Source organism: Ambystoma mexicanum, chromosome 8, assembly GCF_040938575.1.
Source record: "Ambystoma mexicanum isolate Mex_15411 chromosome 8, UKY_AmexF1_1, whole genome shotgun sequence".
Lineage (NCBI taxonomy): Eukaryota > Metazoa > Chordata > Amphibia > Caudata > Ambystomatidae > Ambystoma > Ambystoma mexicanum.
The window spans coordinates 972,633,502-972,648,882 of NC_090929.1; the positions used below are offsets into that span (position 1 = coordinate 972,633,502).

General features: G+C 44.9%; 1 protein-coding gene across 2 annotated transcripts in view; it reads right to left on the bottom strand.

Moving 5' to 3' along the window:
* Positions 1-15,381, bottom strand: part of ZBTB40 (zinc finger and BTB domain containing 40) — a 948,694-nt gene that overhangs the window by 849,757 nt on the left and 83,556 nt on the right. For both annotated transcript variants that reach the window (XM_069610881.1, XM_069610880.1), the window contains exon 3: positions 14,187-14,329. In XM_069610881.1, the coding sequence (XP_069466982.1) occupies positions 14,187-14,329 (143 nt within the window). The remainder of the gene's footprint in view (positions 1-14,186; positions 14,330-15,381) is intronic.

Genomic DNA, 15,381 nt, shown 5'->3' on the forward strand with positions numbered 1-15,381 from the left:
ATAGATTTACATGCGTACCCATTCAGTGCCGCGGGCAGGGGGCTAGTACATCCTCGAACGCGGCAGCGGCATGGGGATGTCCAGTGACAGGGCCGTTTGTTCTTTAACTGTCCACTGTCCCCCTTTCTGGGACAGCGTTGGTGTTATTTTGGGGTGGGGGGTATGTTCAGGGCTCCCCCGGGGGACTCCAACCCCTATTGGCGTCCTCTGCCTCCAGGGTCCGCTCTGTGCGCCTCTGCACCAGTTGTCAGCTCGTTCAAGGGTCTATTTTTATGCAGCCCGTACCTGCCCACTGGCGCCCCGCCGCTGCCCAGGGGCACAGTCAGCCCTCGCCAGCCAACTGGTGGATCCTGCTTGGTAGTCCAGTTCGGCAGCCGCCCAGGTTCCGGGCACAATCCAGTCCGCACCGGACACTGTATCCCCGATGGGGAGGCCAATTTTCCAGGAGTGGGAGCCGACAAAACCGGAGCACAGCTTGGGGAGGCCTCTCCATCACTTCCCCGGCTCGTTTCGCCAGGCGGTGCGAGCTTCGTACCCAGAGACCCCGCGGCAGCCGCCTCGACGGTTCGATTGTGCAGTCGGGGTCTGTTCCGCAGAAGGTCTTTTCAGCAGGGCGGGCTTGTCCTCCAGCAGTCCTCTCACCTGGGCGCTCGGCAGTGCTGCTGTCCGGGGTCCCCTCATGTTGCCTCTCTCTGCCATATGAGATGTGTACACCAGGTTCGTTAGCTCTCGTGGTTGGAGAGGTTCACGCTGCATCCACGGTCCTGCAGCGTGTCGGAGAAACAGGCTCTCTGTGTTGCTGAGGTCTAGGTGCATCTCAGGGGACCCGGTTTGTAGGTGATGTTTCCCGTCCTTTGGCAATGAGTTTCGGGCTGGATCACAGTCAGCACAATTGCAACGGTCCGGATTTCACTGCCGGTGCCTCTTGTCAGTCGCTTCCTTCGGTGGGTCGCCAGATAGGATATTTGTTCAGGATTTCATCGGCGGCCAGCAGAGCTCATGAGGCTCATGTCCTCCTCGCTCGCACGCTGGCCACGCCCCCCAACCGAATAACCAATTTGACTGAATATTATATCGGTTATTTGGCCTTCTGGCCAATTTGACCGCATATATTGCTACATGCCACAGGGGTTCCGGGGGTGTCCCCCGCTATTCAGGGTTGTCATGTAGCATTATTGGAGGTGCGAGGGTGTCCCCTGCTTCCTTAAAATTGGAGACAGGGGACAAAAAAAATAAAAAAAAAATACGCATATGCATTTAAATTGGGCACAACCAAATTGATTTACGGTCAGTTTGCCACGGTCATACCCAAACCATCAACAATGTTGGACCTGCTTTACTCAACCAGCACATCTCCAAAAGATAGAAACCTCGCTGCCTGCCCTCTTCAGCCACCCTGACTTTATCCATTCCTAGATTCACCAGGAAAAGAGGAGGAAAGGCCAGTTTCACTCTCGTAGCTCCCACCGAATGGAAGGCCATCCACCTCTCCATCCAAGAAAAACCATCCTACTGAATCTGCAGAAAAAAAAAAAAAGACTCAAAATGTGGCTGTTTAACAAATACTATATGGGGTAGGGGAGAGATGTGCACCATTATTTAATAACAAATACTCATCCAGCAGAAGGCTGAGTCACCTGAGGGCCCAGCAATGAGCTCATTCCAGTAGGCATTCCTTCATTCTGCTCGAATTCACAGTAGGCAGAAGCATCAAAGTGGCAGGCAGAAGCATCACTCTCGGGCAGTGCTCCAGGTAAGATTTTGAGGTGGGAGAATTTAACTCCTTTTTAAACTTTGAAAGAAAATTCTATTAAAAAGGAGTAAAAATGAGTTTTTCCTCCAAAAAAGAGTCGAAGTTTATGAAAAACCAGCTAACACACCGAAAAAGTTGGAAATCATTATGCTGCAGCGGTCCACATTAGAACAGAAAAGTAGATGCCTCTCAATTTAACTGATAAATCACAGTGTGCAATGGAACAAACTCCCTCTCAACAATGGGGCAGATGAGCGCCAACACTGAGCTTTCTCTGCATGAAAAAAATGGGTACAACAGAAGCATACACCTTTTAATGCTTCGCTTGCGCAGAACAGGCCATCTTGAGTAAGAGCCGATCAGGCTTCCCTCACGCTAACAGAAGAAGCAAATTGGGGTTCAAAAATGTATGCCAACATTTACAACAGGTGGATTGAATCTGTGCAAGTTAAGGTTAGAAGAAATCTACACAGAACAGATAAGGAATGGGTTTATACAACAAATGCAATGTAGGCTTAAGAAGTGCACCCTCCCCTCCTACTATAGAAAAGGTATGCCATGGGCCTCGGTATAGCATTCGTTCCTCATATGTAACAGGAATGTATGGGTCTCAACAGTACAAGATTACCATTGAGAAGTCATTCACAGCAGTAGAGATTCCACTCGCGTAGAGAAGAAACTGCATAGGACGGAACAGTGCAAGCACTCCCACGTGGAACAAGTAAATGAAGGGCATCAGAAATGGAACAAGTAAATGAAGGCCATCAGAAATGCAAGCTACACTCACATAGAACGGAAACAGCATAGGCCTAGCAGTCCAAAATACCCTCACAAAGCACTTGCCCAGCATGGGGGGTAAGTGAGCAAAGCTCTCCTCACAAAGAATAGGAATAACAAAGCAGTGGGAGCATTACCCACATTGAACAGGAACAGTTTATTTTTACTGATCATTTGGTAAGGTGCTTTGTACAACAGAATTGTGTTTCAAAGTGCCACAAGGCTAAAAGGGAAGGGAACAGGGGAAATAGCAGTGGCAAGAAAACAAAAAGTAAAAATATAATATATATATATATATATATATATATATATATACACATATACACACAGTCGTGGTCCTACTAGGCCTTGTAGCATTCAGCTGTGCAAGTGCATTGAAGAGAAGTGCAGGGGAGGGGTATGGGAAGGCAAGAGCAGAGCAGTGGGCAGGTGCTGAAGGAGGGCCCAAGAGGGAAGTGCAAAGGGGAGCCAGGAGGATCACCTCAGGTTAAGTGGTAGTAAAGGCCGCTCTAAAGAGTGGTATGTGGAGCTACCGGAGGGGGAGGTGAGGTGCTGCTAATGACTGGGAGGAAGGTCCCGAGATCCTGTGAGGATCAGGCCACCGGTCGGAGTGGGGTGATTAGCAAGGAAGGGAAGGAGGGAAAGAGTTAACGAAGAGAAGAGCTTTGAGCAGTTCCCGGAAAAGGCGGTCCGGCTCAAATCTGAGAGGGGCAAGGAGGCTGCTCCAAAGGGAGGCATCACCCGCAGAGAGATCTGCACCACACTCTCTGCTTAGAGAAGCATTTGACAGAGTTGAAATTAGAGGAGGGTAGGGCTCTAGCAGAGAGTATTTAGGGAGGAAGAGTTAGAGGTAGAATGGTCCCAAGCCACAGAAGGCCTTGTGGATGATGCAGAGGGTCTTGAATTTGATCCTTGCAACCACCGAGAGCCAGTGGAGAGATTTTAGGGCCGGAGAGATACGGTCCCTGGCCATGAGGCCAAGGATAAATCTGGCAGCCTTATTCTGGATTAGCTGGAGGGGCGAGGAGAGAGGGAGATTGAGAAAGAGGATGTTTCAGTAGTCCAGCCTGGAAAGGACCAGAGCTCTGGAGACATTGAGCTTCTGAGGGAAGGTGAGAAAAGAAAGAATGCCTCTGAGAAGGTGGAGCTGGAAGTGGGACTTTTTGGTAAGGTCCAGGATGTGAGGAGTGAAGGAGAGACCAGAGTCGAAGAGGACTCCAAGGTTTGTGGCCTCACAAGATGGTGGAGGTAGAGTGCCCAAACAGAGTGGCCAAAGGGTAGGAGGAAAAGGGAGCGCAGGTGTCCCGGTGAGGAGGATCTCAGTCTTACTGGCATTGAGACAGATAGTTTGCTGAACACCATGCCTGAATGGCGGACAGACAGTCGAGGATGAGAGAGGAGGAACAGGGGGGAAGTAGAGGGCGGTTTGAAGGAAAGCTGTGCGTCATCACCATAACACTGTAAATGAGGATAGGAGGAGGGGATCAGGTGGGCAAGAGGGGTGAGATAGATATTGAAGAGCCAAGGCGATAGGATAGAGCCCTGGGGTACACCATAGGTAGAGAGGGTGGTGGAGGATGATAAAGGGCCCAATTGCAGCTGGGAAGGGCGGTTAGTGAGGAAAGAGGTCAGCCAGTTAACTGTCTCTGCAGAGCAAGTCTTTTATGGATATAACTAATATAGCATTGATGGCTACTAGTATGCCAAGACTAGCCCTGCTTCCGGAATCACAAAGAAATACACATAGTAGGAATTTAGTAAACCGTAATTAGAAGGACTTCAACCTTAGAACAACAAATGATTTGTGTACCATTTACAAGCTAAACTATAGCAAGCCCACTTCCTAAAGCATGTTGCAGAAGGTGATGTTAACATTACAGCAGGATAAGTCACTCAATATACCTTTCATTTTTCCTCTAGAAAGGTCTGCACATATGATGTATTCTGCATATATTTTAATTTTTAAGACACAAACATAGCCACTTACAGTAAAGCAAACATCACTTGTACTATGTGTTTTGAAGTTTGATAGAATTGTCTGTTTATGATTACTGAAAGCCCCCCCCCCCCCCCACACGCCATTTACTGGCATTAGTAGTGCTTAATGGTTTGCGAGTGTTGTGATACGATCGCACAGAGAGGCAAGTTCTCAATGCTTAAATCTACATTGTGTCACATCATCAAATGTTGGCTGGCCAGAGTAAGCCTTAGATCCTTCAGAAGTCAATGAACAAATCGACTGAGCTATTCTTCATGAAGCACTTTATAGAAATGTAAATACCCATTTTGATTACAAATACAGGGACAGGTTTTGCTGAGTTTCCATTTAATTTGTAAATGCAACCATTTCAGTGTTATCTTTTTTTTAGTTATTTATTGCGCATTTGTAAGGCACTTATACATCAAGTAAATTGTGTTTCAAAGTGCCCACGGGGCAATGGGGAAGGAACATGGGAAAGAAAAGCAACTATAACAATGAAAGATAGAAGCTGAGCTACTAGGCCTTGTGAGCATTCAGAACGTGCAAGTGCAGAGAGAGAAGGGGTGAGGAAGTGGGGGGGGGGGCTAAGTGCTAGGTGTACCAAAGAGGGAAGTGCTGGAAGTAAGCAGCTGTTAAGTGACTCAAGAGTGGTCAGCTGACAATAAATAAGTGCAGGCCTGTGGTGGCATAGGCCTGTGGTGGCATAGGCCAGTGGGTGCCAAGGCAAGCGCTGGGAGCGGGCAGAGGCTGAATTGGGTGCGGCAGGCCAGGATCCAGGAGGACACATAAGGGCCCTGGTCGCCAATCTCAGCAACTGTGGGGTTTAGCAGAGGAGGGAAAAAGGGAAGGAGGAGGTGAAAAGGAAGGTCTTGAGGAGCTTCCGGAATTTGAGGAGATCCGGCTCAAGGCTAAGAGGAAGGGGGAGGCTGTTCCATAGGAGGGACAATGCAGAGGAAAGATTGGCCACCAGCTCGTCTCCTGGAACATCTTACTCATCTATTTTCTTACCCCTTCCCAGAATGGTTGCAACACGCAACAGTCCCAACCAACATGTAACCAATTCCCCACCACCCTACATCCCCTCCAACATTGATCCAATGTCGAGGGAAACATTGCATGAATTCTTTTGGGCATGTAATGCCATTGTAGAAGCACTTTAACACACATCTCCCTCACTTGAAGATTTGCGTTAGCTTCGGAATAGCTCCACAAAGGTACCCCCCCATTGTCTCCCTGAGATGTCCTCCCTAGAGTTTTTTCCACATGTATTCATATATTTCCATTGTACTTCCTCTTCATGATCGTTCAAGTATCTATAAAGAAAAGGTCTTGAGCCTGTATGGGTCGTTATATACCCTTCAAATGGTGTAAACTGTCTTGTAGATGCCCCTTTAATAATTGGGTCATCAGCCAACACTTCAGTTGGCGGTATCCAAACCGATCTCTCTCTGTTAGCCCTACATCCCCAATACATTCCTCAAAGGTCCTTAAAGTCTGTCCCCGATAGATGCCCTGTATCTTCAGGCACCCCACCCCCTTCTATGCCTTAAAAGCTCCTTTTTCCATCCCCGGCGGAAAGTCTGGATTTCCAAACATCGGGTGAAATGGGGAGGGGTTCACCGTTAATGCCCCCCGCTGAGTCCCATGCCTCCACCCCCACTACAACTATTTCACTAATCCTAATATTGGGGTGTCTATGTTTTTTGTTCAACAACATGAGTCCCGAGAGGGATGTTTCCGCTACCTCCCTATCCTGTCTGGCCCAGATCTGATGTTAATTTTCCGTTAACCATTCCTTTATAAACCGTAACTGCGCCGCCTCAAAATATCGATGAAAAGCTAAGCCCCCTCGATTCCTTGGGGCCGTTTACTGTGGACATCACCAGCATGTTTTTTTTCCCCCCATATGTAGGACGATATGGTTTTAGTAAGGGATCTAAAGAAGGCCTTTGGGATCCTAATAAGCAATGCCTGGAACTAATAAACAAGTCTTGACAGTACCACCATCTTTATCGCCACAATTCGTCCCCACCATGAGATTGTTAGGGGAATCCATTTCATGAGATCCATTTTGATCCTATTGAGCAGTGGCAGATAATTTGCCCTGTACATTTGCCCTAACGTATTCTTAAGAGTTGCGCCAAGATATGCAATTCCCTTTTCCGCTATCTAAGTGCATTCGGGTGCCCAACCTTTCCAGTGAGTCTGGGTTTACAGTTAAATTCAAAATGTCCAACTTCTGCCTGCTAATCTTTAACCCCAACACCATCCCGAAAGCTTCCAATTCCTTCATGAGTGCCTGCGATGAATTTTCTGGGTCTGATAATGCCACCAATATATCATCGGCAAACGCTATTTTGTAAGGTGCCTCTCCTGCCATTAGTATTCCTTTTATTTGGTCCACCTTCCAAATCCTCGCCAATAGGGGTTCTAAATATATGGCATATATAGTATTGGGACAACGGGCAACCCTATTTAGTGCCCCTTCCCAAAGTCACCCTCTTTGATATTGTGCCATTTAGCGTGATACGAATAGTTGGTGTATTATAATTTGCCTGCACCATCTGAATACACCATGTACCAAACCCCATATGTTTCAGTGTGCGGAACAAAAAAAGACCACTCGACCGTGTCGAATACCTTTTCCGCATCTAGGGACACTAGCATTGCTGGGTCTTGAGCCATGCAGCCCTCCAGATAAGGTGTATAAGGCCTTTTTACGCACATAAACCTTGTAAATACGGCCCTTTTAATTCGTCCTTGCATACAGCTTACACAGGCTATTTATATCAGCACCCCCTTAAATCTTGGAGGTCACTGGAGACAGGGTGGCCAGCAGGAGCTTGCAAACCCACTCTTTACTTTAGCATTTGACTCAGTTCCTTGAAAGAAGCAACTGGGATAAGTGCTGGTCTATTTTTAACACTCTGTTAATAAGTCTAACAAGATAATACTTTCTGAATTGTAGAAGGGAATGTGTTTTGTTCACTTTGTTCAACTGCCAGCATTTTGTAGGTTAATGTTATTGAAGCATTTTGAATCATGATCATGCTTTTCACATTGCTTTAGGACACTATGTAGTATTGTGTAAAATGAAAATGGTCTTAAACTAGCGCTGCATTTCTGCTTCATTTTCCTCCATTCTGATCAGCTTTAATACAGGCAGCCCAGTTTCAGCATCACAGGCATTTCATACTTTCTTTTCTTTTGATCACAGAAGCACATCAATTGCGTTTGATGTCTCGAAGTTTTAGAAGAGGCTCCCAACAAGCGGTTGTATGGCATTTGTGAGAAGGAAAAGCTTTTGGTGTCCTATATGAAGATGTGTTTTATTTAGTCTTAAGATTGTATGTATATGTGTCGTGTGCATGTGCATGCATGAAAGGGCACGGTAAATAGTTTGTTGCCTTGGAGAACAAGTAATAGGTGGGCATGTAGTCTGAACTTTACTTTAATTCCCTTTCTGACCACCCACCCACCGCAAGTGGGTATAACGGATGCAGGTAGAGGCAGGGCTGTATATATTTTCAGTGGCACAGATTGTACCAATACCTCTGAACAGGACTTCTGTACATTCAGGCAAAGTAGCTTAATTTATCAGCAGAGCTGCTATACGAATGTCATGGCACAGTGCCAATTATTCACAGCAGGGCTGATTGCATCATGCCCACATTTCTCAGCAGGACTGCTATGTTTTGGGACAGTACCTGAATTTCTTAAAAGAGCTGCTGTAATGACAAAGCAGGAACATCTGTTGGCATTTTCTGGAGCGAGCTAAAGTACTGAGCAAGAACAGTGTCTGAGCTCTTCCCACCGGTTTCACTACAAAATTCCTGAATTCCATTACTACGATGAGAAAAGCTTGCATAGAAAACAAAATGTCCCCCAAAGAATAGAGGGGTAGGGGCGTTAGGTAGGTGTAGGAGTATTTAATAAATGGGCGGGTGTGGAGGGGGTGTACTGCGAGCAGCCCCCCCCCCCCCCCGATTTAAAAAAACAGAAAATGTGTCATTTTACATGCCGGATTTTCGGCCTCGTAGTAAAAAAATGTGGTATTTTCACGTAGATCTTTCCCACCACCCTCATGAGCTGGTGTGATGCATACTGGCGGACATTGTGAGAAGATGGCAATGCTGTCATATACTTCAATCACTTCTACTCTGCCTTACGCTTTTCAAAACTTCAGCTTCCCCCATGTCACATTACCGAATCCCACTACCAAAAATCTAGCACATTTAACCCCTCATTATGAATCTACTGCCTCATAAAGGATAGTCCAAAAGAGGCCGCAAGAACAAAACGTATTAGACAATCCAAAACAGGAATTCGAGCAACAGAAGAGAGAAAGGAAACAGAGGTAAATAATAGGACACACACGCACACAATAGGAGTGAGGGATAGAAGCAGTGCAAAAGAGACATATAGAGACAGTAAAATAAGAAAACACAGATCAACAGCAGACGGGGAAACCTGGAAATAGAAAATCCTGATTAGAGAAAGGCAGGCCAATAACATAAGAGGCAATACAAGTAGCAACCACAACAGAGAAAATGAAAAAACAGATGTAGCCAGAGTAATGACATGAGAGAGGAAGAGGGGTTATATCAACTGATACAAAACAATTTAGGAGGGAAGCAGCAATAGTAGAATGCAGAGATGGAAGAGGAAGAGTGACAGAGCAACAGACCTCAAAACGTGGCATAGCAAGAGGCAGAACATCAGAAAGTGAGATACCGGGGAAACCGTAGCAAAGGGAAGGAGAGATGGAGCAAAAACAAGTGGCTGTCAAGCAGGTATTGGCAGGCAGCAACAGTAGGCCCGAGAGGCAGAGAAGTGATGGTAGTAGAGTGAGTGTCTTGGTTTAGGATGTAACCAGCTGGTATCTGTGGTAGTTCTTAACAGAGTTTTGGTGTCCAATGAAGATGAAGCTGGGTAGTACGCATCTACAAGTTTTTTGTCACTAATGTTTTCGAACACAGTTCTAATTTTACGCACAAATTGGAGAGTTGGAAGACACTTTTTTACTCTCTTGCGAAGGAAGAAACTCATTTTTACTCTTGAAATTGGATTTACTCTCCATTCTAAAATCTGGTTGTAAAATACTCTGACGCCAAAATCCTATCTGGAGCACTGGGGCCATGACAGTCTTCTCAATTAGATGGCAGTTCCTACGGGTGTTATCTCAATGTTTGTCTAGATGGTATGAACACCGATTGATCCTGTCCAATTAATTTTGGAAGCAAATGCGTTCATCTATATGCTAGGATGTTCATACACAGTTTCGCATCCAGGTTTATCAGCGGTATTGGGCGATATGAGCCTGGGGATGTGGGATCCTTACCTTGTTTAAGAAACACTACCATTTTAGCTTTGTTCATCGATTGTGTAATGGAACCCTGCATTTTATAATGTGTTAACTAGTTTTGTAAACTTAGGAGCTAGGATATTCATATAGGGTTTATAAAACCAGTCTGGGTATGCATCCGGCCCCGGGGTCTTGTTCTTTGGAAGCATTCTAATAGCCTTTCTCACCTCTTCCTTATGGATTTCCTCCTCTATAGCCTTGATTTCCTCCTCCGTAATTTGCGATAAGCCCTGCAAATTACTCCTCCTGTCTGTCTCCCAGGAGGTCATCTGATGTGTAAAAGACTTGATCGTATTCCCTAAAAACTTCCCACATGTCCTCATTCGTTGTCCTAGCCTGTCCCACACTTTTACAAAGCTTCAAAATCACCTTGGTGCACCGCTTTTCTTTCAATTGCCTGGCTAAGTGTCTATCTGCTTTATTGGCCTTCACATAATGCCATGGTTTTAAATCTATCAGGGCACCCTCTGCCTGCTTCGTTTGGAACATCTCTAATTGACCCTGAACATGTTGTAGTGCCCTTAATTTATTATTCAGATTCTTAGACATGTACCCTTGTAGGTCTCTCAGTTTCCCCTCTTATTCTTTACACCCACTGTCGTTTCCGTTTATCCCTCCCTGCTTTGCTAGCCATCAGGTGTCCCCCCCCCCCCATTACCACCTTAAATGCATCCCAAACCATTTCCATAGACTATTTCCCAGTCATTTTCCTCAAAATACTGCGCCATCATATCACTAATTAACTTGGCTTGGACCGGATCAGACAATAGTTATGTGGGAAACCTCCACTTCCATAGTCCTCCCCCTTTATTTCCCAGATTGTCATCACTATTGGGGCGTGATCAGGCAACGATATTGATCCCAATTCTACATCTTTCACCTTCGCCACTAGTCCTGTGCAGGCCCAAATATAATCAAGCCTAGACAGGGAGGAATGTACCCAAGAGTAATATGTGAATCCCTGCACTTGCCCTTTTACTGCTCTCCAAATATCATGTAGGGGCAACGTTGTCATTTTCCGTCTAATTGCCTTGGATGGGGCCTGCGCTCCCAGAATAGTTTTTACTCCTATCCTGCAGTGGCTCCGAGGCTATAATGAGATCCTGCAAAAATAATTTCCCGCTTAGTGAAATCTTCAACCCTCGACAACACCCCCCTCAAGAACCCATCTAGTCCCGTATTTGGAGCGTACACCGAGGCCAAAGTAACCTTTTGGCCTCCAAGGATAATATTCAATAAAAGATACCACCCTTCTTTGTCCGACGGACTCTTACACCTGTGCCCAAAACCTATTGTGCATTGCTACCAACACCCCTGCCTTCTTTTCCCCTGCAATAGCTTGATAAAGTTGGGAATACCCTCGTATTTGCAGTTTCCATTTATCAGTTTCTTGGCAGATAAGAATATCCATATTTTGCAGCTGCAAAACTTTCCATTTTTTCCTCTTAACAGGGGTATTAATTCCCCCTTACATTGTACGTTAACACTTTGAGGGCCTGCATCTTAGTCGCCATCCACCCTTTGCCCCCCTTGTCCTTAATCCAATGCCATCGATTCTCCCCTTCTGGCAACCCCCTCCCCTCCACCCAGTCCCCCACTAACAACAATAACCCCCAACTTTGAACTACCCACCGCCCCTTGAGGAGGGCCCAGGATCCTAGTTCCACTCAGACGAAATGCCTGCTGCGCCTGGCCTTCATACAATCCCAGGGATAACATTGTGCTGAATACTAAACACCACTTTGAATTCCAAGCTCTCCAATCCCCCTGGGCGGCAATCATGACAATGTGTATAAGTCTTACCCCTTCACAGGGGTTCATCTTCTGTCCTCTTTCCCCTTCTACTCTTGTTCACCTCACCAAAGTGTATTTTGATCTGGATCCGATGTTTCTTTAATGTCTTGTGTGCCCCTTTGCCTTTCATCAATACGGTTTTCCATTCACACGACTTCTTGTAGCCCCCATCTCCTCTCCATTGTTCACCTCGACTATCTGCATTTTCCCCTTGCAGGTTCAAGATCAGTTCACCTTCCTCCCAGGTCGTAATTCTATGTTGGCGTCCTTCCCAGGAAAAGTGTAAACCAAAAAGGGATGTGTCCATTTATACCAGACTTGCTTTTACGCCATGGATTTTACCACCAGGCCCATTTATCTCCGCTTTAGAAGTGTGGATTGAGCAATATCTTGATGTAATTGTACTGCTTTGCCATTAATTCGCACTTGGCCAGCTGTCCTCGCCTTCTGTAGAATCTGCCATTTCTTACAGTACGATGTTATTGCCACCAGGACATTCCTTGGTCGTGAGCCTGGCTCCACAGCTCTCCGTGGGCCTACTCGATATAAGCAATCCAACGGCACCGTGTCTTCGGAGCTATCTGCCAATAAATCTACAAACAGTTGTTGGATTGATCCCTTCAAGTCCATATCCTCCACTGACTCAGAAAGATTCTTTATCCAGATATTCGATCTCTGTAAGCGGTTTTCAAGATCCTCAAACTGAATCGCCAAGTTATCTGACAGACGAGACAGATGTTCCAAAGCTTCATCACTCTTCTGCGTATCCTCCTCCAAATTTTGAACAACCTTTTCCAATGTCCTCGCTTCTACCTTGTTCATATCCATCTTTAGCTCTTATGCCGACTGCTTCATTTCCTTTTTTAGAGTCTCAAACTGGGTTTAAAAGGAGGCCATGCGCTGCTCCTTCGCCTTGGGGCTTGCACGTCCTTCACTTCCCCAGGGCTGCAGAGATCACATTGAATTTGCCTCATGTGCTCCATTGCTCCCCTCCAAATTCTGCAGACACTCAAATGGCACGAGTAATCTGCCTCCCTTAGCCACGCTGCCTTGTTTGCTGATATTGCGGCCCGGTGAGGGGAGAGAGACACGCACGTCCTCCACCAGCCACCATTTTGAAATCTAGGATTTCTTTTTTAAGCTTGTAATGGCTGTTGCACTGGTGTGAGAGTCCGGTTTTGAATGTTTCAAGTGTAGTCTTGAAGATATGAAAGAGGCTGTGACCCCCGTCACTGGTGTAATGACAATGACTCACCATTAAGAAAGGGCCATTCTGCAGCAGACCATTTAAAGTACCATGTACCACATTAACTCCATGTTAAGGTTTAATGGACGTTTAAACAAGACATTTCCAGATAATCCATGCCCCAGATAAGGTTTTAAAGGTGGGGAGGATTTTAGACACTAACAAAATTAAATATTTAGAGAAAAATATATTTCCCCAGCAAGCGTGCAAATATTATGCGACAAGCAACCAGAGCATTATTTAATTTAAAAATGAATAGAACACATAACAAAAAAAACGTTGTATAGCAAAGATGTCTGGCTTCAAATAAAAGTATTAAATTTGTGGAAATAGTTCTACAAATGAATGTGTTGAACAAAACGCACTGATGCAAAGGGGTAGGAAACATGCACACAATACAGGAACTCCGAAAAATACTTTTGTGCAATGCAAGCATGCATTCACTTAAAGAGCATCTTCTGCTTGTTAAAAGGATACTCGCAAAATGTAACTTACTAAATTCTCATTACTGCAAAAATCCTAAAATGTTCAGAAAATAAACATGCATGCAAAATTCCCCTCTATAGACAACACAGCAGCAGATGAACAGAAAGAAACAATTTCTCATCTCACTGTGTACGTCGACAGGCTCAGAGCACACAGCAACATGTTTGAACTGCTCTATCATGGCCTGCAGTTTCGCCCTGGCAGATAAGAATCAAATCAGGTTTTATGGTTTCTGTCAAGTCACCAGCCCTTTGCTGTGCCCTCTGCTATCAACTGGTGCGTAAATGGTACACATAGAAAGATAAAAGGTGTGGTATTTGCAAGATTTTAAAACACTACAAGGCCTGGTATGACACTTATCTGGAGGCCTGCTCACGGGTAGAAGTGTTCTAATCATGCAAGTACAAAGTATCAACTGGTTCACTGCAAGGGAATTTTTAAGAATTTCATCTGGGTATGGCTGGTGGTCAGCAGGGCACAAAGCCACCCTTTCAATTCATATAGGAGGTATATATAAATATATACTTGCTAAAGCACCAAAGTGATTGGCATGTAACTTGCAGTCATGCAGTAAAGCGGTCTGCACAAACAGCCATCAGTCTTTTTCAGACAAGTACAATACATGCTACAATGCAAGTAAATTGACAATATTGAAAACAAACATGCAAACTGAAAACTTGTAGCGAGTTGAATACAAGAAAAGCATGGGTCAACCAAAAACACCAAGAGATTAATAGTAAATGTGCAGACTCATCACAAAACATGTATTCAAATTATTGTTTACCTTCTTCTCCTGGCTGATGAAGAACCCATTATCTGCTGTATCTAAGCATTCTAGAATAGGACTTAGCTCTGTAATGGTCTGTAGAAGGTCATCCTTGTTTTCCAGAAGGAGACAAAACAAGGCTTTATCGCCCTCCTGGCTTCCTATGAATCATACATTAGGACATATGCATTAAAATAGTTCCATAAAAAAATTAAAAAAAAGTACAGAAAGTTATTTTGCTGCATTCTATGAACAAGAACAAAAAATAAATGGGAGAAATCATTTTGTAAAAAAGACATGCCTATCGTCTCTCAGCAAAATAAATTAAAAGAGTCAACGTACTTGTAAAGGCAGCTTCTCAGTCATTGGTATTTTCCTCATGTAGGCTATTCACAATGGTTGAGCTAGAACTGTTGGTATGGGAAATCTATTAGTGCAAACACTCCATGCCGAGGTTGGTGGAGAAGACCAAAGTGTTAGACTAGATTTCACAGGGCAGCCTGCCTGTTGTATTTGTTGTAGCAACAGAATCCACACAAGATCGCTTACTATAAATGTTTGTAGATCAGCAAGATGCACCATAAATAATAATGCTACCAAGAGGAGGAGCAGTTATCTTTGGAAAAATGGGTTCTATATGTGGAAAGAGAATTTTTTCATAACCCGGTTTTATGCAATCGGCAATTCGCCTTTCAATATACTGTGTAGTCAGGGACAGGAAACAAATCATCTGTCAGATTGCATAACTTAAGTTTTACCTGGCATCTAACCAAAGGACTTCTTAAAGTCAATGGTGGAATGGGTGTGTGTGTCGGGTTGTGCGTTTTAATGATCGCTCTGCTAGATTATCAAACACTTGTGAACATGCTGATTCTTTTAGGTATACAGCTGATAAAATAGTATGCAGCAGCAGAGTTCCAAATTGCCAGGAGCCCCAAGATATTTAGCGAATGCTGTAGCCTATATGAGGCTGGTTCGCTTGCTACCAGGAGATACTTTTGACTTATGGGCCCACTGGTGCTAGACAAATGTACCTGCTAGGACAGTTTTTCTGAAGTCCAACTAAGGGCTTAGTAAATCCATTAAACTGAGACAGTACAAGCCTCCACTCTCAGTATAAGTCTGTACCACATGAGTATATGGTAGCATAGACAGCGCATAAAGGTTTATCTTTAGGAGGGAAAGAGGGCTGTAGAATCAGTACAAAGACATT